This window comes from Antrostomus carolinensis, unplaced genomic scaffold, assembly GCF_000700745.2.
Source record: "Antrostomus carolinensis isolate BGI_N321 unplaced genomic scaffold, ASM70074v2 scaffold104, whole genome shotgun sequence".
Classification (NCBI taxonomy): Eukaryota; Metazoa; Chordata; class Aves; order Caprimulgiformes; family Caprimulgidae; genus Antrostomus; species Antrostomus carolinensis.
Window position 1 is genome coordinate 1 of NW_010312633.1, and position 23333 is coordinate 23333.

Below are 23333 nucleotides of genomic sequence, written 5' to 3' on the forward strand. Positions count from 1 at the left end.
TCCCGGTGGGTTCCCGGTGCTGTCACCGGTGTCTGCATGCAGGAGCCGTGGATGTGTCACGGTGCTTTTTTACCCCTTCTCTGGGGATATACAATAGCGTAATTTTTCATGTGGGTTTGAGCTGCTAAGCCATTTTCCTCTATTTACTTTCCAGCTGCTTATTTTTATTATTTTTTAAAATTATTATTTAATTTTAATGTTTTTTTCCAAACCGGCCCTACCAATCCGAAATTATTTTTCTCAAAACAAACTGGAAGAGCCCAGCTATCCTGAAACGCTTTCTGTGATCAGTATGTCTGTTTACTTCCATCACGGGATTAACATCTTCCAGTGCTTGATTGCAGAGAAATTTGCCTCCTTTTTGGGGTATAAATAAGGATCGTGTCAAAGGAAAAATACAACAGCTAAATTGATTGGAAACTAGTCTTTTTTTCAACAACAACAAAAAATCAGATCCTCTTTACAAACCCAGGTGTCATCACTCTGCTTATTAAATTTGAGTACAGGTGGATCAAAATGCAGGAACGATATACATTATATTGCCTGTTATATAAAATGCACTTGAATAACAAACTGTAGTTTTCCATGAAACCGGTCAGGATATGGGAGGAACTGCAGGGTTTGGTTGGTTGGGTTTTTTTTTTTTAATTTGTTTTGACTGACCACTATATTTTTGAACTGGTTTGGGCCATGTCTGTGTTCGCGGTTACATCATGTCATGTGTTGTGTCCAGTGTGATTTGTGCCTCTAAAAATAAGGCGAGGTAAGAGCTGGTTTCTCGGAGGTAGGGAAGTAGGAGAGTACTTCAGCCGTGGCACGGTCCCGCTGACACAGGGATATAAAACACTTTTGGTGGGTGGGGGGGGAAGTTAAAGTGTTGTGTGTCCCTGTGTGTGTGACTAAACCTCTGCTGTAGTTATGAATCCAGGGATCTGTTTGTATATAAGCGTTTTCTCTTTAAAACCCTTTGTTTTCATGGAAGAACCTCTGATGCTCTTTCTCCTGCTTTAGCATAGTCCTCTTGAATTTTCCTTCTGGCACGGGAACGGTGCGGGTAGCAACGCCGTTCAATCTGAACGATATTATTTCTTTAATTAAGAAGTCAGCAGAGCCTTTTAAATCAATGAAGGGAGAGATGATGCTGAGTCAACCCAGGGGGCTGTAAAGGCAAAAAACTGGGGGAACTCCCTGATCTGAGGGGACCAGGATCTTGTGGCTGCTCGGTTTTCCTTCCCGAGGTGTCCGCTGTCGGCCACCGTCAGAGAGGAGATCTGGGCGGCGTGTTTTTTGGCGCGGGAGGGATGGCTGTGGGTTGTTTGTTGGTTTGTTTTTTTTTGTAGCCACCCTGCCAAGGTAGCACAGCTGTGTAGGGCTTAATGGATTGATATGCTGCAGGAGCAGTTAATTGTGGAACTTGGTTGTGATACTGTTATAGCTGATTTGTAATGATTTAGCAATGAGGATGACTTGTGTTCCCTCTTCAGAGGTGATAAAGGAGCAGATGACCAGGCAGATGTGGCTGTGGTTTTTTTTTTTTTCTTATGCTTCCCCTCCTGCCTCTTTTTCCTTTTATTTTATTTTTTTTTTTTTTTTAATGCTGTAGTTGAGTCTCATTTGCTCTGAGAGATCATCCGGTAACTGGAGAACTGGTGAAATTCTGACATCACGCCAGTCAGGGGTGAAAACTGAGCAGTTCTTTGACCAAAGTCACTTCCTTTTGCCCTGTTTATAACTGTGTTTTTGTGAACGCGATTGCCATTATCTAATGAACGCTGAACAAAGACTGTCTCTGGAGTTTCAGCACTCCACCCTTTTTCTGCTCAGGCAGCGAGTGGCGCGTGTCCTCAGGAACCTCAAAAGACTTTTCCAGGGAGGATAAGAATGTGTAGCAAAGTAAAGATAAGACCTGAGGACTTCTTATGCCCTACCAAGGCAGGGAAAGGGTAGAGCTTGGGGAGGGAGAGAAAGGTTGAGCAGCACATATTTTGATTTGTGGGCCTACCGCCCCCAATATAACTTTCCTTTTCTGGAAAATTATATTTTTCTGGAACTATTTTTTGAGAGTAGGTCAGTGATATCTCTGCCCATCCCAATTTAACAAGTACCTGAATTTGCATTTATTTGTTTTTCTTTTTTTTTTTACTGAACTGTGTGGGGAAACAGGTGAACCAGCTTATGCCTAGGTGGGACTTTAATTCAGCAGAAGTGTCTCAGGTGGATCACTTACTGATTAAACCAAATAATACCCAAGTTCTGCACGCGTGCCTCTCTTCAAAGCGTTTTTATCTTTTCATTATAAAAAGAGCCTCTTAGCATTTGGGCAATCAGAATGGCAGGTGATCTGAGAAGCACCGTTTCCGTTGCTACGTTTTATAAATACCATGTCCCTGCTCATAACTTCCAGGAATACAATGTCTATTTGGAGTGAAAAGCAGCAAAGACTTCAGCCTGACGCTTGCTTGGAGAATCCTTCCTTGTAAATAGCAGTTTAGCTCTGTCTTCAAGGATGCGGTTTTCTGTAACTAATCGTTTAAATTGGAATAAAAGCTTTCTGTTTTTTCTCAGCTGGGCAAAGAGTTGTCATACTGGAATCAGCAAGAGTCCTGGTGATGCACGACTTGAGTAAACATAATTCTATTAAACCCTGCGCATGTCCTCTTCGGCCTGAGTTCAACCCTGTGTTTTTGGAAGAGGGTGATTTGGATAAAGTCCTGTTCAGGTTCAGAGAAAGTTAGAAAATAAGTGTGTATCTCCCCCTACCATGAACTGCTGTTAGCAGCTGACTGCCAAAGTATAATTTAGAGAATGAGACAAACAGCAAAATGGGATATGTTAATAGCCACGAAGACTTAATTCTGGAGGATAGAGTTTTGACAGCGCAGTATTTGAATTTAATGATGAAACTGTGCCGTTTATGTAATGATACAAGGAAAAAGGGTAACAAAATCGCATCTGAAGAGAGGAAATGGGAGTAGCTGTCAGCCTGAACAGGCTGCCTCTTCATCTGTGCCTTAATCTCTTGCTGCAAACTTATGTTTTGTAGATTTGGTGGAAAGAAAAGGGTTTAAAAAAAAAAAAACAACCTAGATATTTTTTAAAAAGTTTTAATTAAATTTATATACTTCTCTATCAGGAGATGCTTTGGGCCTCAGAAACGTTAGCAGAAGGTGGACCTTAAAGATTTTTATTTTCAGCTTCATCATGGGAGTCCTCTCTCTGAATTCTTTATAACTTCCTGTTGAGGTCTGCAGCGGCAGAGGGTATGGTGGGAAAGGTTACTGTGAAGTTGCCTTAGACTGAGTGAGAAACAGCAAACCGAGTTCATGCTGTAATTACGGCCCATAAAAAGGAACCTGTGATGGGTGATTGAACATCAGCTTCTATTAAATGAATATCTCTGTTCTGGAGTTCATGTCATCTTGTTTTTAGTTGCTGCCACGGCAGTCTTTGTGGATTGTTCTCTCTCCTCTGAGATCCGAGGAGCAATAAAAGCTGAGATCTGCAGTTAGCTGAGCAGGCATCTCCTGGAGAAGTGTCTTATGAACTCCATTCAAAATAAGGTATTTAAACTCAGCTGGAGACCAGTCTACCAGATTGGGCAGGGATCTAGTGATTGGAGACACTTAATTCTGCTCCTCTCCGTGCTGCTATTTCCTCTTGAGGACGTGGCCAGTTAACACAAGACACTCTAAAAGACTTTTTGTAGTGACAGTCTGTCCCTTGTTTTAAAACACAAATTATTAACGTGGTGTCATTTACAAGGCTGGGGGGAGGGGGTTAAAAGTTTTGGTAACAATCATATGCTTTTGAGCAAAGGTTGGTATGACTGCACCTAGTGAATGAAAATGTGTCTTTAAAATTAAAAGGCAATTCTGTTTTTTGTTTAACTTGCTCCCCGAGTCCTGAGTTCAGGTTTTCATATTTCCTGGGCAACTTGCCCAGATTATGCGAAAGAAAAACAAAATCTCTCTGATACTGGATCAGGGGAGACCTGGATTTCACAATTAAAGCGCCTCCCCCCCAGTCAGACTGCTGCTTTTTGCAAAGGTCCCATTATTGTTTTTTAAACCATGTTTCTTATTTGACTGTGAACAGCAACTTTGTTCTGGAGTGACTTAACAGCAATGGGTATTTTTCTCTCTGGCGACTTCATTTTCCAGGTGAAGGCATTGTATTTTGTAATTACTCAACTTTCCAGACTTTTGATTGGGGAGATGACAGTTAATCTTGATTTGTGGCTTTTGTTTTTCTTTCTGACGTCATATTGATAAAACCTTCTCTACCTCAGATTATGCAATTGATTTGGTTTATTTATATCCAGTGGGGATTCACAGGCGTAAGAGAAAAATTCTTCTTGAAGGAGGAGCCCTCATGCTGCTGTTTAGAGTTGACCAAAAGACCTCACCACTCGTGCAGACCACAGCAAGTAGAAACAGCAGCTTTTATTTTAATCTTGAGGGCTTCTGGTTGGAAACAAAGGCTATAAAAGTGAAGCTCAGTAATATCTTTCTTAATATTCCATTGCATAAGTACCATTCCCTGGGATGCTCTTAATATTAAAATCTTCATTTTTCCTAGAGAGATTAGGTGCGAGTCTGCAGCGTTAATATATCTGCAAGGTACTCATATATATATTTTAAAAATCTGTGGTTCTTATGTATATTCTTAACCTTTTTTTTCACTAATATATATTAAAAAAAAGGCACTTGTTTCCCAAATGTAGGTCATGTTAAGCGTACAGTCTGCCAGGCTGCACGTGATAGCTGGCTTATCAATAAGTTTATCGTCCTGTACTTGCCTGTCACGTTTCCTCAATTAAAGCTTTGGGAGTTACTTCTCATGTAAATCTCTCTCCAAATTGGTAAACGTCTTGTCTTACAACTGTAAAATGTTGAAAGGTGATAACAAAAGACACGGAGAGGATCCGTTATGCAGAATAGGTGTGACTTTTGGTAGATGTACATTTTTGATGTGGAAAATATTTCTAGGTTTTAGAGTGCTGGCTTGTGTGTTGAGTACCTGTGCTTTAAGTTGCTCTGACTGCTGAGGTTAGAAGCACAGGTGATGTATTTCAGTTCCAAAATGAAATGTACAGGGATTTTATTTAGCAGGTTTGGTTTGAGTTTGGGTTTGGTGTAGGTTGGTTTTTTGTTGTTTTGTTTTTTTTTTCTAAAAGGTATTTGTAACCACACAAATTCAAGAGTTGGCTGCACCCTTGATTCGTAGTGGGGGAGGAGAGGGGAAGTGGGAATTTGTATAATATTCACTTCCTTCAGGGTAGCTTTGCCTTCACTGCTTCTAATGCAGCAGTACCTTTGTGTACATATCCTCTGCAAAAACCTGTGTGTTGGGCAGGACAGAGCTTTGGAGGTGAAGGAGTTTGCGGGTGGTCGTGCGGTTGATTGGGCTCACAGAGGTTATTTGTCCTTTACATGTGTGTTGAACTTAAATCTCTGTATGACCACCCATAACTCCTTCTGTCTTAATCTCTTGTGCAAGTTGTAGGAAAAAGGGAATGTGCCCAGGTGGGTTTGGGCGAGTGCCTCGTAGGAGGAGGTCTGGGGAAGTAAGGAGGCCTCGCAGCAACTATAAAGAGCAGTCCCAGTGTGGTTTGGCACGTGATGAAACTAGAATTTGGGTATAGTGTCAAGGGTTTAAACTGTAATTCAGGGAATATAAATATACGAGGTAGATGTGTGTGTCACCAAGTGGTGCTGGGAGGGATCGAAGGCAGAGGTAGCCAAGTGGCTGCAGGGCTTGGTGGCCTGAGAAGGGTGGCCATGGGGTCACTTGTGTCTGTGAAGAGACCTGCTGGTGGGTGGGCATGGAGAGCCCCTCAGGAGAGAAACTGGAATGAGTGTTTAGATGGGTGGGCAAAGGAGAGGCTATTGATACCTCCTGTGTCCAGGACTCGGAGCTCCCCTGAGCTCATGAACCTCAACTGGAACCACAGGTGTCTGGTTTCTCCCCCTAAAACTCTTGTCGCAAAACATTTCAGAGAGCAAAAACTTCCCATCTTCATTTTGAGCTTATTTTCTGAGGTGTTGCACAAAATCATATGCTTAGAAACCCAGTTCTCCTTTCAATGTCTGGTTGTAAAATTGGGTTTTAAAAGCCAACAGTCTTGAATAAGTCAGCGCTGCAGGATTGTTTTCAGGGGTGCTGTGACCCGATAGCTGCTCCAGGGTATAGTGTAGCTGGGTACGTTCCTTATGCCTCTTCTAACATCCCACTGTTGCCTCAACCTTATTCCTGCTTTACCCTTTGCTCTGTGTTTAAATAAGGGTGAGAGTTTGAATGTTCTTGTAGTTGATGTGGAGTTGTGGGTGAAGCTGCTGGAGTAGGCCTGGTGACTTTCCTCCCTTGGTGGCCTCGTGTGCACTCCTCGGGAAGCGAGGGAACATGGGCGAGTTACCATTACCTTGTTTTTACCTGCTTACTAGAGCCTTTCATCTTTCCTCTGTTAATTAATGCTAACTGCTCTGGCAGTGCTCTAGTTTTAAAGTGAAAATCAAGAACGTGCTTGTAGGTTTTGAGTATTCTTTTAAAGACACGTTGTAAAGGCCATATTGGCCTTCCAGAAGAAGCTCCTTTTGGATCTTCCCAAGTGAAGTCCAGCACAAGGTGTCATGCCACGGTTGTTGAAGGCAGGACTGGAGCTTGTGCTGCAGCAGACATACTGCAGTGGTGGAACTGGAGTGGTCATCCTGTTGGTCTACTGGTTGTCTGCCAGCAGGACCTGCAGAAGGAGAAACCTGTGAGTGCTGGGAGTCATAGACCATTGATGGAGAAACGCTGAAAAAAGGGACCCATGGGTGCTCACATCAATCTACTGATATTGATTAGTGGTAGCAGTTTGGGTAGAACTTGCCAGCATGGTTTGAATCTTAGAGGCAGAGAAAAGATTCAGGATAATTCTTGGAATTATTGTCAAAATTCTCCAAACCCTCTGAAAGTTCCTCAGACTGTGTCCATGTCAATGACTTTTCTTTATTCCTCCTTCCTGTGGTCACCTCAGAGAGATGCCTTACCACCCTCTCCCCTTCAGTTCTCTGTTGGGAAGAAATTACTTCCAAGAGTAATAGAGCTTTAGTAACAACCAACACTTACAAACAGAGGGGAGGGAACAGGCTTCCAAATGTTCCTTGATGTTTTTTTCCAAGAGCTGCTCATAAGAGTAGAGATCTAATTCAGTGTTAGAAAAACCAGTGCTGTCTAGCACACATATAGCTTATAAGGACCTAAATAAAATTTAAAAAATAGACTCAGTAACTTTTGGAGGTCATCTTTAAGCTCCTAGAACAAAGCCTTATTCTTAAGGGAGACTTTCCAGGCTCCTAGAGTATTTTAAATGCTGTCCACCCAACTAAAGGTGACGCCAAGGAGGGTTGCAGTAGCTTAGTAGGAGGATTTTCTTTTTAAAGTGAGTTTGCTAACCTGGAGGAAAAGGCAGTATGAAAGTTTTGCTTCCGTTTTCTACTTCTGTTAATTTAACTGACGTTAATGACCTACACGTTTGTTCTAAGATACTCTTCAGCCTAGGTCAGCTCCTAAATGGTGGCAGTGTAGTGCAGATGTTTGTGAAGTATCACTGAGTTCAGCACCAGGCGTGGGTTTTTCTGCTGTTCTGACGTGTGGGTATTTCCTAAGCAGCTGTCCATACCTTGGGATGCTGTGATGGTATTTGTGGTGAAGAGCACTGCTCCAGGGTCATCCTTTAGAAGCCAGACCCACTGTGTTTCTGCAGAATTGAGAGCGCCCGTTAGGAATAGTCATTCCAAGTGTGGGTGTCTCTGTTGTGAAGGTCTTGGTAGGAGGCTGGAGTAGGGGAAGTCCTTTATTCTGACAGTCTTCCTCCTTCCTCTCCCAAGGGTGTCTTAGCTACAAGTGGGAAGTTCCCTGCAAGTTCCTTTTTTTGAATTTTTTTTTTTTCTTTGCTCCCTGAATAGTTGTGTTCAGTTTTCTTTATGGACCCAAATGGTGACTAAAAGGCATTTTCAAGGAGCGTGCAGTGAATTTTTATCCTTTTTTCAGTAAGGACAAGGTATAGTTGATTACAAAATACGTTAAGTTCTGTCAACAGGGCGACTTCTGAAGTCTGAACCCACCTCTAGTGTCTCTGTACTTCTGTTACAATAGCTTCAATATATTTTTTTAATCAGTCCTTCTGTGAGTGTATCCTTTCTTCCCTGTCATCTTCCTCCGTGTCACCTGACTGTCATTGGCAAGAGAGTTAATTAGCAAGACTACAGATGGCCTGAAATGTAGACCCGGTGAGGGATCTGCCAGTTGGCCAACATACACGCTCGTTGGAAACCAAACAGAGCAAATAACTTTGAGTTTGTCCTGTGGGCCTTCCCCCTGTGGGAATGTGGATTTATTTCTCTTAACTCATCTCTGACTTTTCACAAAAAATCAGATTTTAGTGTTTTTTCAGCCCTGATGTCTCTCTGTGGTCCCTGTTATGGGGAGGCACTTGTGACGCTGGGGAGTGGCTGTGGTACAGCTGAATGAAGCTAGAATCAAAACTGGCTGTTACATTTTGCTCATTCAATATATTCAAACTTCAGGTAGTCCTCTAACTTTTCCTGTAAAGTGGTGTATTAATTTGGTCATTGGGGTGCATTAATGAGCAGCTACAACAAGCTTATGCAAATTTATGTGAAATTAGAGGATTGGCATATCAGGGAAGAAATATGGACAACTTCTTATTATTAAATTGACATTGAAATAGCTTATGAAAGTGTGAGGTAAAGTTTGCAGCAAAAGGAAGATAAATTAACTGCTGCACTGTTTGCACAGCCTGTGCTGTGGGTTATGTGAATGAAGTTAAAAAAATAATTAAAACACTGACACTTTTAGTGGTAGAGAAAGTAGGTAAATGACCAGTGACCAGAAACTTTAAAGTGATGGAGGTGGAAAGGTTGTTATATACATGAATGAAAGGTCTTTGTTTTGTTTTTTTTCTCTTAACTTGTTTGACCTAGTTGAGTTAAGCCATGGCTTGTTATTACAGTCAGAGCGTAGAACTGCTCCGTCACGGTGTGCGTGTGGGTTAATCTTTATCCATGTTCTTGAAAGAGAAATGGGAATTGGGAACACTGGAAATCACCTGGCTTATTCAGAAATGTACTTCTGGGAAAGTAGGTTTCATCTGCAGCAGGGAAACTTTCAACTTGTAACAGGAGTTTCTTCAGATCCAAGGCTTTCAGGGAAGCGGTGGCATTTCTTTAGTCCCCGGGAATTTAAGCATATGGAGATTTGTGCCCCTCAAGTCCTGTCTCTGTTAGGTGTTGTAACTCTAACTTGTCTTTTCTGACGCACCTGTGTTGGCAGTAGAAGTGGTGAAAACTGTTTTATAGACGTAGCTCAAGGATTGTAAAGATGAAGTTGGTGAGCTGGTGGCATTGAGGAATGGGGGGACAGACCTTTCATGTCGGCCTGGAGAGATGCTGGTGTGCTCGGTGGATGGACTGAAAGATCAGAGTAGTAGTTACAGGCAGACACTAGCTCTGAGATATCCTGAGGACCGGCTTGCGTGTTGCTACTTGTGTTTTTTACCTGCCTGGTGCCCAGGTGGCTCCACTTGGCACGAGCTGGTGGTCGCAGAGGGAGGGCGTTGTGCCGAACGTGGAGCTTGCGTGGCTTTACCAAGAGCGTTGAGTTGCTAAGTCTCGACGCTGTTGTCTGTCTTGTTTGTTGTATTTTCTAGAAGTGCAGTGCCTAACTTTCTCTCTTTCCTTTCCCTTCCCTTCTGTAGGCTGCCCTCGGGAGAGGCAGTGGGAGGCAGTGGAGCTGGCCTCGGCACCGGGAGAGGCTGGACTTCCCGTCTCTCTGTGCTGAATGGCTGCGATGGCGCCCGCTCTCACTGATGCAGCAGCTGAAGCTCACCACATCCGATTCAAGCTGGCTCCCCCGTCCTCCACCTTGTCACCTGGCAGTGCCGAGAGCAACGGCAACGCCAACAACATCCTCCTGGCTGCCAACGGCACCAAAAGGAAAGCCATTGCTCCAGAGGATCCCAGTTTAGATTTCCGAAACAACCCTACGAAGGAAGAGCTGGGCAAGCTGCAGCCGCTAGTGGCCTCTTATCTCTGCTCGGATGTAACATCTGTTTCTTCAAAAGAGCCTCTGAAGCTGCAAGGAGTCTTCAACAAGCAGACAGTCCTTAAATCTCACTCTCTCTTATCTCAGTCCTTCTTGAAAACAAGTGATCTGTTGGGGAGGCAACCAGTGTTGGAATTCACTTTGGAGAATCTAAAAACAATGAGTACTAATAGCCAGCCACCTCTCCCGCAAGCGCCTGTAAATGGGTTGGCCAAGAAATTGGCCAAAAATACCAATTCAGACCATGAAAACTCTAGTTCTCTGAATGGTGGGAAGTGTGCTCCTCCTTCTGCTGCCCTTCAGGGTGTTGACTATAATGCAGGAGGTTCTGAATTGGGGGATTTGAAGACTGGGTTGACCAATTGCACTCTTCCACATAGAAGCCTTGATGCAGAGCACACAACTCCATTTAGCAATAATAGCACTGCAAACAAATCTTCCCTTAATTCCACGGAGCAACAGCGGGTGCTTGAGGGTGGTAGTGGAGAGACTAGGTTGCCCGGTGTTGCTAGTCACTCTGACTTTGGGAGCAGTAAGTTGGAGGAACAGAAACCTTCTCTGTTGGCTGGTCACCACAGTGCTCTTGACTCCGAGATGAGGACGAGGGCATTGCTGCGACGGCAGGCAGACATCGAGAACCGGGCCCGCAGGCTGCAGAAACGCTTGCAGGTGGTGCAGGCAAAGCAAGTGGAGAGACACATCCAGCAGCAGTTGGGTGGCTTCTTGGAGAAAACTCTGAGCAAGCTTCCAACTTTGGACCCCCTGAGGCATCGGAGCCAGCTGATGTTGACCAGGAAAGCAGAAGCAGCCTTGAGGAAAGCTGCGAGTGAGACAGTTACGTCAGAAGGCCTAAGCAACTTCTTGAAGAGCGATTCAATATCGGAAGAACTGGAGAGATTCACGGCCAGTGGTATGGCCAACTTGAGATCCAGCGAACAAGCGTTTGACTCGGATGTCACTGACAGCAGCTCGGGAGGAGAGTCTGACGTTGAAGAAGAGGAACTGACCAAAGCAGACCCAGAACAACCCCATGTACCGCTGTAAGTAACAGTCATGCTTTGCTTACCTCTGGGGGGAGAGCAAGGTGATAAGTGGCAGATGAAAAAAATCTGGATTTTTTAGGGACAGTCCTTAAATCTCACTCTCTATCTCAGTCCTTCTTGAAAACAAGTGATCTGTTGGGGAGGCAACCGGTGTTGGAATTCACTTTGGAGAATCTAAAAACAATGAGTACTTTTTTTTTGATGGGCTTAGATCAAAGAAATAATTGTTAAAACTAGTGTGGTGTGATTGCAGCACGTTATTCCTAGTTCAGGCAACACCTGCAACATTGAAGATAAACGTCATGCATATGGTGGTCGTTGATGTTCTTGTGGAGCAGTAAGTCCTGGAAATACTGGCTGGAGCAGTGCAAGTGTGCTGCAGATACAAACCTGAAATACTGTAAACAGTTCTCTTCGTGATGTGTTGGACCTGTCCCCTGAAATGAAGTGTTTATCTTTTTATAATGGAAATCTTTGTTGTAAACCAGTTATGTAAAGTAGGGCCAGTCTGGATCTATGTAGCTGACAAACATACTTGTGACTGGGGAATTATTTTTGTTGTTAAACGAACTGCCTGGGAAAAAAACCTCTGAAAGGATTTGGTCCAAGTGCCAGTGGAAGTGTGAAGTGAGTGTGTGCTCTTCTTGAAGCTGGGAAATTACTGTTGGGGAATTTTCTTCTTGTCCGTGAGTTGAATTAAATGATGACAGCAGCCTCATAATTATGTTGTTAAGTGAACGCTGTTTGCATAAGTGTTAGGTGTCACTTTGTGTGTGGAGGAGGAAGATCCTTTTCAAGGGAAGAGGTCTTGAGACAGGTCAAAGAAGAAGGGAAATTTTTCTTCCAAAGACAAGAATTGTCCCTAGGAGTGCACATCACAGTATTTCACACAAATCTCTTAAAAGGCCATATTCTGTGTCTAGTCTGTGTAAAATCTTGCTTGCATCAGTAGATGATCTCTTCCACCCTGATGGACCTATTGAACTTAAACCTCAGTCTGTGAAGTATAGCTACGGTCAACAAAAAGCTCCCTGCAGCAGTCACAGGGGTCCTGTTTGGAATGCCATGGCTTTCTGATCAAGGCTGGAAATAGTCAGCAGGACTATTCTGGGTTTGTTCAGCTCTCTGTGGAGAAATAGCTATGTGTATTTTGCTACCTGTTGTCCAAAATAATGTTAATGGCTGGTCAAGTGCTGTGTAGCACAAATTTTACTGAAATTGGGTGGATGTGAACAATTTGTGTGTTTGATAACTGCAATATCCTCCAAAAACACTCTCATATGGATGAGTGCTGATAAACAGATGTTACAGCTCTTGAATATTAAATTCCAGCTAAATGTCACATCATGTTTTGGGATGTTAGCATAGGATGAATTTCTGTATGTGAAGTCTTAAACGTGGCATGAGTGTGGCTTTTTCTCACTGCAAAGCTAGTAGCTGAGCATGTGATCCCCGCTGCTGGACATAAAAGAGTTCTTGTTGATGTTAGAAAGGAGAGTTTAATAACTTTACTCCTGTTTCTTAATGTCCACAAACTTAGTGTTGGGATTTGTAGTAAAATTGCATTTATAAGTATTGTAATAATTATTAGAGGAGACATTTGATTAAAATTCTCTCCAAAGCAATATTAAATTTCCCATATTGTGGGTTTCATAGGTTCACGTGTTGTCTAGCAAAGTGAAATTTCTTTGCCACTCATCCTAATCCCAAGAGGAAGTGCTGTATTCAGAGACACGATGCGTGAAATTCTTTGCTGACTTTTCTACCCTTTGTGTTAGTCATGCCTTTACGTTCCCCCAACCTCCCCAGTACTCTTAAAAAGCCAAAGATTTTAAAGCTAATAAAAAGAATGATCCTTCTATTGTCTGTAAGTTCAGAAGCTGGTGTGTATGCATACTGGCATCTAGGCCAGACCCACCAAACCTCGTTTAAAGTTTCTACCTGTGGGTATTTATTAATTAGTCTTCCTGGCATTGACTGTCCTGTTGGCAGGAGTGCTTTGACATCGGGTCTCACAGGCTCTGGGCATTACTGAAGTTGAGGCTGAAGGCACGTTTGTGCTTGTTAGTGAAACTCCTGAAGTCAACCTTAAGAGCTGGTGCGAGCATCTGAGTACTTCTAAATGTTCTTTTCGAAGTAGTGCTGCGAGACAGGAAGGGGAAGAGCTGACTTTTCCACTGGGAAGCTGCCTTGGGCCAGCTCATTGTACAGAACCATTGTTCTGTTTGTGTGAGCACAGAACAGCAAAGGCTTCTTGCAGGGTTGTTCAAGTACGGCTGGATTTTGCAGCTTGCTGAATTTACTTATTAGAGGGAAGACTTTAACCCTGATGATTTTAATTTTGATAGTGAGATGAAATGAGGAGTGTGAGAACTTCTGTCTCATCCCTTAGTCAGCATCCCTTGACTATGTGTTGTTCCTGGGTGCTCCTACCTTCCCCCAAGAACCTGCTTGCTTGCTTCTAGATCGTTAGTGAGAGGAACCCCACAAACACCATGTCTTGTGGCTTGCTTGCTATAAGTGGCCATGTCACTGACTGCCTGTGGGATTGAAGTAGAAGCACGCAAAAGAAACAAAGACATGTTTACATCATGCTTAGATAAGAGCTGACCTTTGAGTTTTTCTGGCATGGTGGCATTCCAGAATCAGTGTCTGGTCAAGGACAGACTTCGAAGCATTTGCGCTGATCTGGCCCACCTCATCTTGGCTGTAGAGCAGTGACTCCCTGAGGAATTGCATCTTTCCAGTAGCGTTTGGGATCTGTCAGAACTTAAAATCATAGGACGTTGTGAGTTGGAAGGGACTCACAAGGATCATTGAGTCCGACTCTTGCCCTAGCATAGGACAGTCTCAAGATTCAGACCATGTGTCTGAGGGCCTTGGCCAAATGTTTCTTGAGTATTGTCAGGCTTGGTGCCATGACCGTCGCCCTGGGGAGCCTGTTCCAGTGCTCCACCACCCTCTGCCTCAAGAACCTTTTCCTCATGGCCAACCTCACCTTCCCCTGCCACATCTTCCTGCCATTTCCTCAGCTCCTGGCGTTGGTGGCCAGAGAGAAGAGATCAGCGCCTGCCCCTCCTCTTCCCCTTGTGAAGAAGTTCTAGACCATGATGAGATCTCCTCTATCTCCTCTTAAAGCACTCGTAGGCCTGCTTCCCAGGAAGGTGCTGTCATTCAGGTGGATAACCAGGCCATCAGGTAATGCATAAACAAAGCAGGGAGGTATTCGTTACACCTCTGTTGGGAAGCTCTGCCAGCTGTGGGCTTGGTTTAACAAGGCGCTTTTGATTCTCATGCAGCTGATGTGGAAAGAAAGCGCGTGCAGACAGGGTTGGTTCATGCTGCATTCTTAGGTTCATGTCGATCAAGGACCAACTACCACGTTGCATTTCATTTGCTCTCAGATTAATAATATACAACTCTCTGCTTCACAGGTACGATCCTCTTAGATGTCACTTCAAATGTGTGTGTGGTGGCAGAGGTGGGAGCTAGAGAAGCTTTGCCTCTGCTTGGTGGTGGTGGCGAAGGCAGGTTGGAACCTTCTCTGTAGAGAATCACACCGGACTTCTTTGGCTGGGTGTGACTGTAGGCAGCAGCCGTCTGCGACTGCGAAACCTCTGCTGCTCTGAAAGGGCCCAAATGCTGTTGTCAGCGTGGTAGGATCAAGAACTGCTCTTTGAAAGGTCACTCAGCGCAGGGCATGCGAATCCCTCCCGGTGCTGGAGAGCTGCTGCCTGGGCTCTGGCTTAAGTGACCAAGGGATGGTTTAGCAAGTGATCCAAGTCCTGGTGTTTCTGTGGCCCTGGATGAATAAAGAAGTAGGAAATATTTCATGTGGCTTGTGTCTCTGTGTAGTAGTTGGTTTTCTCAGGCTGGTTGGTTTCTTTAATTGTTTTGCATTTGGCTGTAGATTGGTTTCATGAGAATTTGTCAGATTATTTTTGTCTGATTAGTTACTGGTGTTGAGCAGGAATACAGTCATTAGCTGGTGAGTGGTATGTGATTTAGTCTCCTCAATCCCCCACTTCAGTCTGTGTACTATGGAAAACATAGTAGTGAAAACAAGTAGTGAAAAGGTAGTGAAAACAAGTATTTAATTGGAACTTACTTATTAGCTTAAGTTTCTTATCTGGGAAGTCACTGTTTTGATGGCAGTTACATCAAGCAGCTGAGAATGATCTGAAGTTCCTAGTGACTAACTTCTCACACCACCTTTTACGAGGGTCAGACAGTACCTACAGTGTGTTCAGTTGTGGTTGCTACGCTGCCCATGGCTATGATGCCTAAGCACACTTTAATTAGCCCCATTTACTGGTGGGAAATACTGAGCGCCTTCTGCACTTTGGTGTTGCAGTGAATCATTTCACAGCCTTGGAAACCTGTGTGTCGACTCCTCCCTGTGCTGTGTCACATCGTGCTGCTTTGGATTTCAGAATTTCTGGACTTGGAGCAGTAATAAAGCACTAATTTCAAAGACCTGTTGGAGAGGGATGCGTGTGGCACTTGCATCAGTGGTTGTTTGAGGAGAAGTTGCAGTTGGTGCATCAGTTGGCTGAGAAACAGCATTCAGAAATTCTGATTTTTCTCCCTTGATTATATTTTTCAAGCGAGAGCGTGATAAGGAAACCTGTGTCTCAAGGGCTATTAAACAGCATTTCTCAAGTCTGTGACTTCATGGAACTGTAATTCAGATGGCAAATCCCACACTGTGGGGACTAAGGAAGCTTTTCCTAATGATCACAAACACATTTCATGAACTCTGATTTATGCAGAGCAATCCTAAAAGTCTGTCTCTACTCTTTATGACTTTTTAAGTTACCTGCTTGGCTTTTTGTGATGGTTTTTTTTACTTGTAGGTACCAATGACAATGCAGTGTTTAACCTTGTATTTTTCCAGTTATTTATGAAAACTTGCATATGTCACACCTGAATTGCTTGTAATCCACGTGCTGCTCAGCAGTGATATGTTGGTCAAGAGAGGTGTCCCTCAAGCATCTTTCATTTGGGAAGAGAGAAAGAGAACAAATCCTGAACGTGTTTTTGCTTTGCATTTGAAAGCAGAATGGCAGAGAGCAGTTCATTGTTCAGAAATGCTTAATCAGGTATCCGGAGTAAGTAGGACACTCTGCAAGTCCCTCTTGCTTTTAAGAAAAGAGGGCACATGAGAACACTGCTTGAGGAAGATCTGAAGAGAAACAAGGCAGTTATTTCTCCAAGTAATATTGGTCACAGTTCACCTTTTATAGATTGAATGGATGTCTGAGAAGTTATTCCCGAGTTTTATTCCAGTGTTGATCCTCGTGCAGACCTCACTGGCAGGGAGGTTGGGTGTTTTTGGTGTAGGTCCTCACGTTGCCATCCACAGAACTTGGTTGAGGCAGTGTTGTTGGCTTTGGATCCTAGAGGGAGTTTGATGCATTGGTTTAAATTTCTCTTTCTAGGATGAAGTCACCATTGTTTCAGGGGGAGCAGAAGGGAACCAGCGCTCGATGTTGGGTTGCTCCTGTGAAGAATAACGGTGCTGCGGCACAGGGAGGCATTTAAATGTGGTGTGTGGGGTGCTGAATGCAGACAAAACATCTTCCTGCATCTTTCTCGCAGATGCCTCAAGTGCTTTTGCAGGGTTTTGGGTTGTTCTGTTTAGAGTCAGATCTTCTCTGCCTGTTTCTTGGGCTGTGGGGCTGGTGTATGAAAGATAATGCAGAGGACTGGGAATTATTTAGTGTCTGGCACTTCTAATAAAATATACTTTGTCTTTATAGCCCTTACTCAGTGGGGCAGTGAGTAAGTGTGGGCTCTAGTTCAGATTTTTTTAGGACTTGCAGGTGACACTTTGGATAGGGTTGCATAAATATTTATTTTTCATTGGAAAAAACCTGTCACAGCATCTGAAGCAGCAGGAAAAAAAAAATGTTTGAAGTTTGTGAATGTGAACTGGCATTAAAAACCCAGTGTGGTGACTTGCCTGCTTTCCTACAATCTCATGTGGAATTGAAGTTAGTGTTTGAGCAAGGGAAAGGGGCCTCAGAGCAGATCTCTTAATATTAAAGTCTAATATACAGGTGTGGGGGATGGGGAAAAGACTTTTGTATTGTGTTACACCAGCATCTGTAAGCAGCTGCAGTTTAGAGCTGTGTTTTTATTCTTACTAATACTGCCACAAGACAAAAAATTAACTCTATGGCCAAGATTAAAACTGAAGCAACGGCAGACATGGACTTAAATAAATTGTAAAGGTGAACTGCACAGATGTGGTTTTCTTCCTGAAAGATTTTGGGTTTTGTTACGCAGTGACATGGATTTTTTTTTTCCCCTCCTCCTTCATTCTCTTCTCCAACAGATATATTCTGGTTGCACTAGCTCAGCAGCAGCACTGCGCTAGACTTCCAGCTGGGGAAAAATGTTTTCCTTGTTAAACTGGCACTACCCCAACAGATTTTTCCATGGAGCGTGTTTTGGGCACACCCTGGATATGGTGCGTTTTGCAAGTGTCTCATTTCAGAAGCTTTGGAGAGCTGGATGGCTTTGTTGGGTCATCCTTGGATAAAATGCTTTAGGTAGAAGAGAACTTAAAAAAATTGACTTAGGTTTTACTTGCAGGATTTTTGAATGAAAGGAAGGACTTAAAAATACACATAGGTGAAGGCTTGTGTATTGACAAGTAATTCAGCTGGGAAGTGGAGAGAGAAACTTGAATCTATTGCAGTTGCCCTTCGTGTCTCTGGATCCAGGTGGGAACTGGGGATAGTTCAGTTCTCCACCGCACTCGAAGTTGTCTCTAACATCCTCTGGTTGTGGCTCTCTGCATTTGGAAGAGTTGCTGTTGTGGTTCATGTAATGAAACGATTTGCCTAAGTAACATCCAGCTCTTCCCCCCGCAACTCTGACCTTCTCGGTGATACGGTTACTTTCTGGAATGCCTGCTCCAGCTTTGACCTCAGCACTGAACAAGCTATTTATGGGAAGGGTACCTGGCACGGGCACACTGAGTTAAGGATTTGTTCACAGTGCCTGGGATTTCCATGTAGAACGTGCTTTTTCATTAGATTGCATCACATCAGCAGTGAGGGGGGGTGATACTTTGGTGAAACAGAATATTTTAAAGGGTTCAGTCAGAGACTTGTGCTGTTGAGTGCTTAAATTCACCAGTTTTGTTAGGATGGGATGTTTCAAAAATTTTGCTGCAAATTGATCAAGTTGAAGGTTGCCTGACCCTCCCCAAAACCAACCTCAATGTCTTTATGTTCCTCCAGCAGTTGTCTGTGGCTGGTTATTGTACCCGAGCAGGGAGGTCATCACGGTGATGTATTTAAAGCTCTTCTGTTAGTTGTAAGCCGTCAGGTTAGGGAAGGTGAACAACTTGGCAGATGGCTGTTTTCTCCCTGGTGCTCATGTACAACCATGATGTCTTAACTGCAAAACGAGATGTTCCCTGTGATAGTGGTGGCAGAGTTCGGCTGGCACATCTCGTGACGCTTCTGCTCCTGAAGCAGATTAATTTGTGCTGGTTTATGAATGAGCGTGAGCATGCTCTTCCCACAAGCGTTCCCACAATTCTCAAAAGATATTTAGCCCATTTTTAAAGAGTTGTAGTTCCCCTTTATCTGTTAGATATGTGCATCCTTAGTGTGTAAAATACACAGTTTGAGTTGTGTCTCACTTACGTAGAGGTAACTGGGAGAAAAGGGGTAGTTTTGACGCCAATCTTGCTGCAGTTTCAGGTGTCTCCTTGCAGCACCGCACAGCACTGAGTTTGTCACATAGTTTTGAGTGTTGTTTCTCTTCTTAAAAAGTGGCTGTTGATGGGGTGGGTTTGTGAAATGTGACTTCATTTGACTCCTGGCTTAATAAAATACTCAATAACTTAAAGCAAAAAAAACCCCCCAAAACCCCACAGCCCCCACTCTAATGGTGACTTTTTTTTTTTAATTAAGTGCAAAACATTTGATCATCCAGTTACCAAAAGTGGGAAATAAGGAGGCTCAGGGTATTCCTCATGCAGCAGAGCTTTAGGCTTTTGTATTTGTGACATTTTAGCAGTTTCCATAGTAACGCATAATGATATTGTAAGAAATGTTGCAGGGATTTTATTTGTATAAGGGAGGACTCTAAAATATTAATGGGAGGCATTGTGAATCGGAGAGAAGTCAAATTGTATTTTCTGTTGGAGGCAGAAATATTGATTATAGGTAGAGGAAAGTGATTTAACATTTTGACCAGCAAACAGAAAATAAGAGAACTTCAGTCATCTTGGGAACGTTTGCCACAAAGTCTTTGGTCTCTGATGCTACAGGTAAAGCTTTGGAAATATTCTGCTGTCACTTGTTCTCCATCTAGGTAAAAAATATTTTATCTCACAAGTACTTTTTGTCCCAGCCCACGTGCAATTGGAGCACATTTCCTTCTTTTATGATATTGGTTAAATGTTTGGAGCTGTTACCCCATTTGCATTCATAGGGATCTTTATAAGCTTTGTTGGGTTAAAAATTGGATGTCTCCATTTAGAAGCTTTTTGTAGCAGAGTAGCTCATACAGCTTTACAGGCAATCTGCATTTACTGAATTCCCTGGTGACTTCTACTTAATGACCAATATTGAGCTTTTGCTGTTTTGGGGCTGGTGACGTTTACATTGCATTATCAAATCCAGTTCACTCGAGTAAGAAGCAAAGGGGTTTTATGTAGATGCAGTAGGCAGAAATGACAAAAAACCCCACCGGTTTCTTGGAGAAAAAGGGCTTAGGGGAGGATGTTTGTGTGCATGTATTTAAGTGGATGTAAGTTCAAGTTGTGGGTCAGCAGCTGTCCACCTAGCCCTGTACTTCTGCCCAGTTAGGTGAACAGAGGCAGTGATGGGCAGGAACAGGCACTGTGGTTTAGATGACTTGGCAATTAAATCACTTGTAGGAACCCAGCAAAAAAATCCTTCTTTTCAGATGAGTTTATGCTTATAAGTGCAGGAGTGTCTCACTTCTGTGTATCTTACCTGTGGTTTTCTGTTATCCAGTTGGATATTTAATCTTTCTATTATTAAATTAGGTATTAAATCTTCTGAGCTTCTGGCCTTGCCCTGACAGCTCGTGACCAGGGAGCTACCGTGAGCCGGTCCCTGCTCTCTGGATGCAGCTGGACACTGGCTGGAGGTTACACACGGTTCCTTGCCGGGTTCTACATGGCCTTTTTCTGATTTTCCTCTCTCATAATTACAAAGCTTGGGTGTACTGACAGCAGGTTCTGCCCTGCCCTTGTCTTTTGCCTTCATCAGAACCTGACTAGTGGTTAACACATTTTTTCTGCCCAGTTAGCGTTGGAGAGGACACCTCCTTTCAACGCAGCAGCACTCGGTCCTGGTTCATTGCTGAGCCTCCGGATGTTGCGAGTACTGCTGCTCCTTCTCCTGCAGCCTGTGCTTGCAGGCACTGTGGGATGAGCAGTTTCACTCACAGGGGCTTTATGTGCCTGTGGAAGTCAGTTCTCACTGTGTTAGGCTGAGAAAAGGTACGTTGCAGGAAGAGGTATCAAGTTATAAATAAACTCAGTGTCTTGCACCCTGGATTTTTTCAACTTGCTTTTGCATTCTGGGTGTCAGAGTCTGGTGTCTGTGTGCTGCTGTCATCCCCAGTGACTGGCCATAAAAGTGCTTGGGGAGGAGGTTAATGTGTTCAGAGGTGGGTGTGACATTGGTGGTCGCCTGTGAGTCCCTTGGGTGCTTTTCCTGCACCCTCTTGAACAGGAATGGCACAATTGCTCAGCAGCTGGGGACGATGCTTGTTCACCTGCAGTCTGCCTGCCCATTGCCATTCCTTCGAGTCCTATCCTGCCCTGGGTGCTGTGGATGTCAGCACAGAGGGAAATGGAGTGTCTCTGCATCCGCACATGGAGCAGGGCAGGGGTCTGACCCAGAGGTGAGAGCTGAGCACCTTTGAAGGTGCTTTGGTACTTGGTGGTGATCTTGGCTCAGCATGACTTTGGGAGCTTCTGACAAAATTTAACTCCTGTGATCCCAGTTCCTGATCTGGGTGGTTTGATGTGAAGTGATAATGGCTCTCCATGTTCCTAGTGGCTTTTTTCTCTGCTGGAGGCTCACATCCCAGTCACCAAAGGGAGAATATTTCTGTTTCACAGCCTTTACTATTCCTAGGCTGGGACAGTAGCAGGAATAAAAGTTACACCAGCTAAATCTGCCTATTTTTGTGTGAACTGGAGCCCTTCTTCATGTGACTTCTGCTATTCCAGTGCTGGCTATTTCAAAAAAATGAGACAATTAGCCTTCTGTGGATCTGCATTTTGAATGCAGAACACTTGCAGGGCTCTTGCTCCATGTATGCAACATTTTGTGGTACTGGCTTTTTACTGTCTCAGACTAAAACAAGAAGATGATTCTCTCTGCTCCTGTGTTGTAGGTAGCTCTCCTACCATTTGCAGAAATTTTTGAAAGTCAAAGAGAAGATGCTGATGATACTGAGACAGCAGAAAATAATTTGCAGAAACAACCACATTAGGAAATCTTTCCAGGCATTAACCACTTTTCCTATGCTAAGGCAGATTAAATTAATACAGATTAATTTTCAAGTATTTTTCATCACAGTATACACACCTGAGTGTCATCTCATGACTTCTCAAAGGTTCATTGTTCACATGTTGGTCAAAGCCTTAGGATTTGAAGAAATCAAATCTGTTTGAGTAGTAGCCAACCACTTAAAGAAAATTCCTCAGTGTGATGATTCATATTGTTCCTAAAGACAGCTTTCCATATTCAGCCCTCGCTCACTCCCCCTCCCATCCCCCTCTCCCTACCTCTGGAAATGGGCAAGAAGCCCAAAAGAACTTAACTCTTGGTTATTTAAACCTATTTTTAATAAGTGATACTTGTAGAAAATCTTACCTGAAGGCTTTGATTGACGCTGTCTTGTGTATTAGCTCTTAAACTGGCTTATGAAGTGTGTAACTTTGCTGGGTTTTGTTTTGTTGGGGTTTTTTTTGGCTGCTTTTTTATGAACATGAGCCATTCTTTGAATTTTTACTAACAGGCTGAAATTATATCTGTCTCCAGTTACTGTGGTTCTCTGCTTGTTCCCTCTTTTGTGTGAATCTTTTGACTTGTCAAATGTGCCCTGGTGCCCCTCCTCTCACTCCTGCATTAGCTCTCTTCTTGCTTTAATGTCCAACTCTTTTGAATTTAAGGAGTTTGAGTTATTTTTGCAGCTAATTCTCCTGTGTGCTGGCTGTTGAGGTAGTATTTATTTTCAAAATAGTATCCTCTGTAGAGGGAAAGCTTTCGTAACCCATCCTAGTTGTCATGGCACAGATCTGCCTTTTTCTCCCCCTTTGCTTGCTGTTACCAGGCATGCTTTGGTTATGTTAAACTCCTGAAACCAAATGCCTCTTGAGGCTGGGTACAGGTAAGCCCTAATCAGATTAACCGCTCTGCACATCGAGTTGCTTATTTTATGTTTTGTTTTGCTTGAGCAAGTGAATTTGTGTGCTAGGAGAAGGCACTCTTGTATGATAAATCAAAGGAAAAGTGACTAGATTAAGTCCTTTGGTGGCTGTATGAAGAACTAGTGAAAATCATCAGCTGTGTTTACTTGAATTCTCTCTGTGCATATGAATTTCTTTCCCTCTCCCCCATGGGCAGCAGTTGCACGTTTGCTGTCTGCTCTGCTTTATGTCCTTTGGTAATTTCTGCAGCAGAGTTTTTTTTCTGGATCAAGGTTTGCCCACTACTTGGGTGGGTGGTTGGGGTGCACAGAAGTCTAGTTGTCTTACACCCACTTTCCTCTTTGTTCCTTTCTTTTTCCATCTTACCCACAACTTAAAAAGCTGGTAGCTGAAAAATTCTTGGTTCTCAGTGATGTAACTCCTAGAGAGAATCAGATGCGTAGAAAATCGTGTGAGGTTTTTTTTTCATTGTTGTTGTCATGTCTGTGAAATCTTTGGTCGTAAATTCCCAGAAGCTTTTAGTTGTGATGCTTGAAGCAAGCGATGACTGCAAGAATTGAGCATCGGGGAGGTAACCTCCACATTCTCTCGTTGCACTAACAAAGTGGTCCCCACTAATGAGAGTTGGTTGCTGAAGCTGAGTGTTACTCCATGAATCTGCTGTAGGAATCCTCTCTTTATTGTTTTGCTCTGATGTTGCAGCATTCCTCAAAATCGCTTTCATCTGGTTCTTGTCTGCTTGT

General features: G+C 43.4%; 1 protein-coding gene across 1 annotated transcript in view; it reads left to right on the forward strand.

The window, feature by feature from the left end:
- Positions 1–9787: 9787 nt before the first annotated feature.
- The window catches only part of KANSL1 (KAT8 regulatory NSL complex subunit 1), a gene marked incomplete at its 3' end in the record, with an annotated part of 80885 nt that continues 67339 nt past the window's right edge, over positions 9788–23333 (forward strand). Inside the window, exon 1 of the mRNA XM_010167044.2 lies at positions 9788–11147. Coding sequence (XP_010165346.2) covers positions 9844–11147 — 1304 coding nt within the window. The remainder of the gene's footprint in view (positions 11148–23333) is intronic.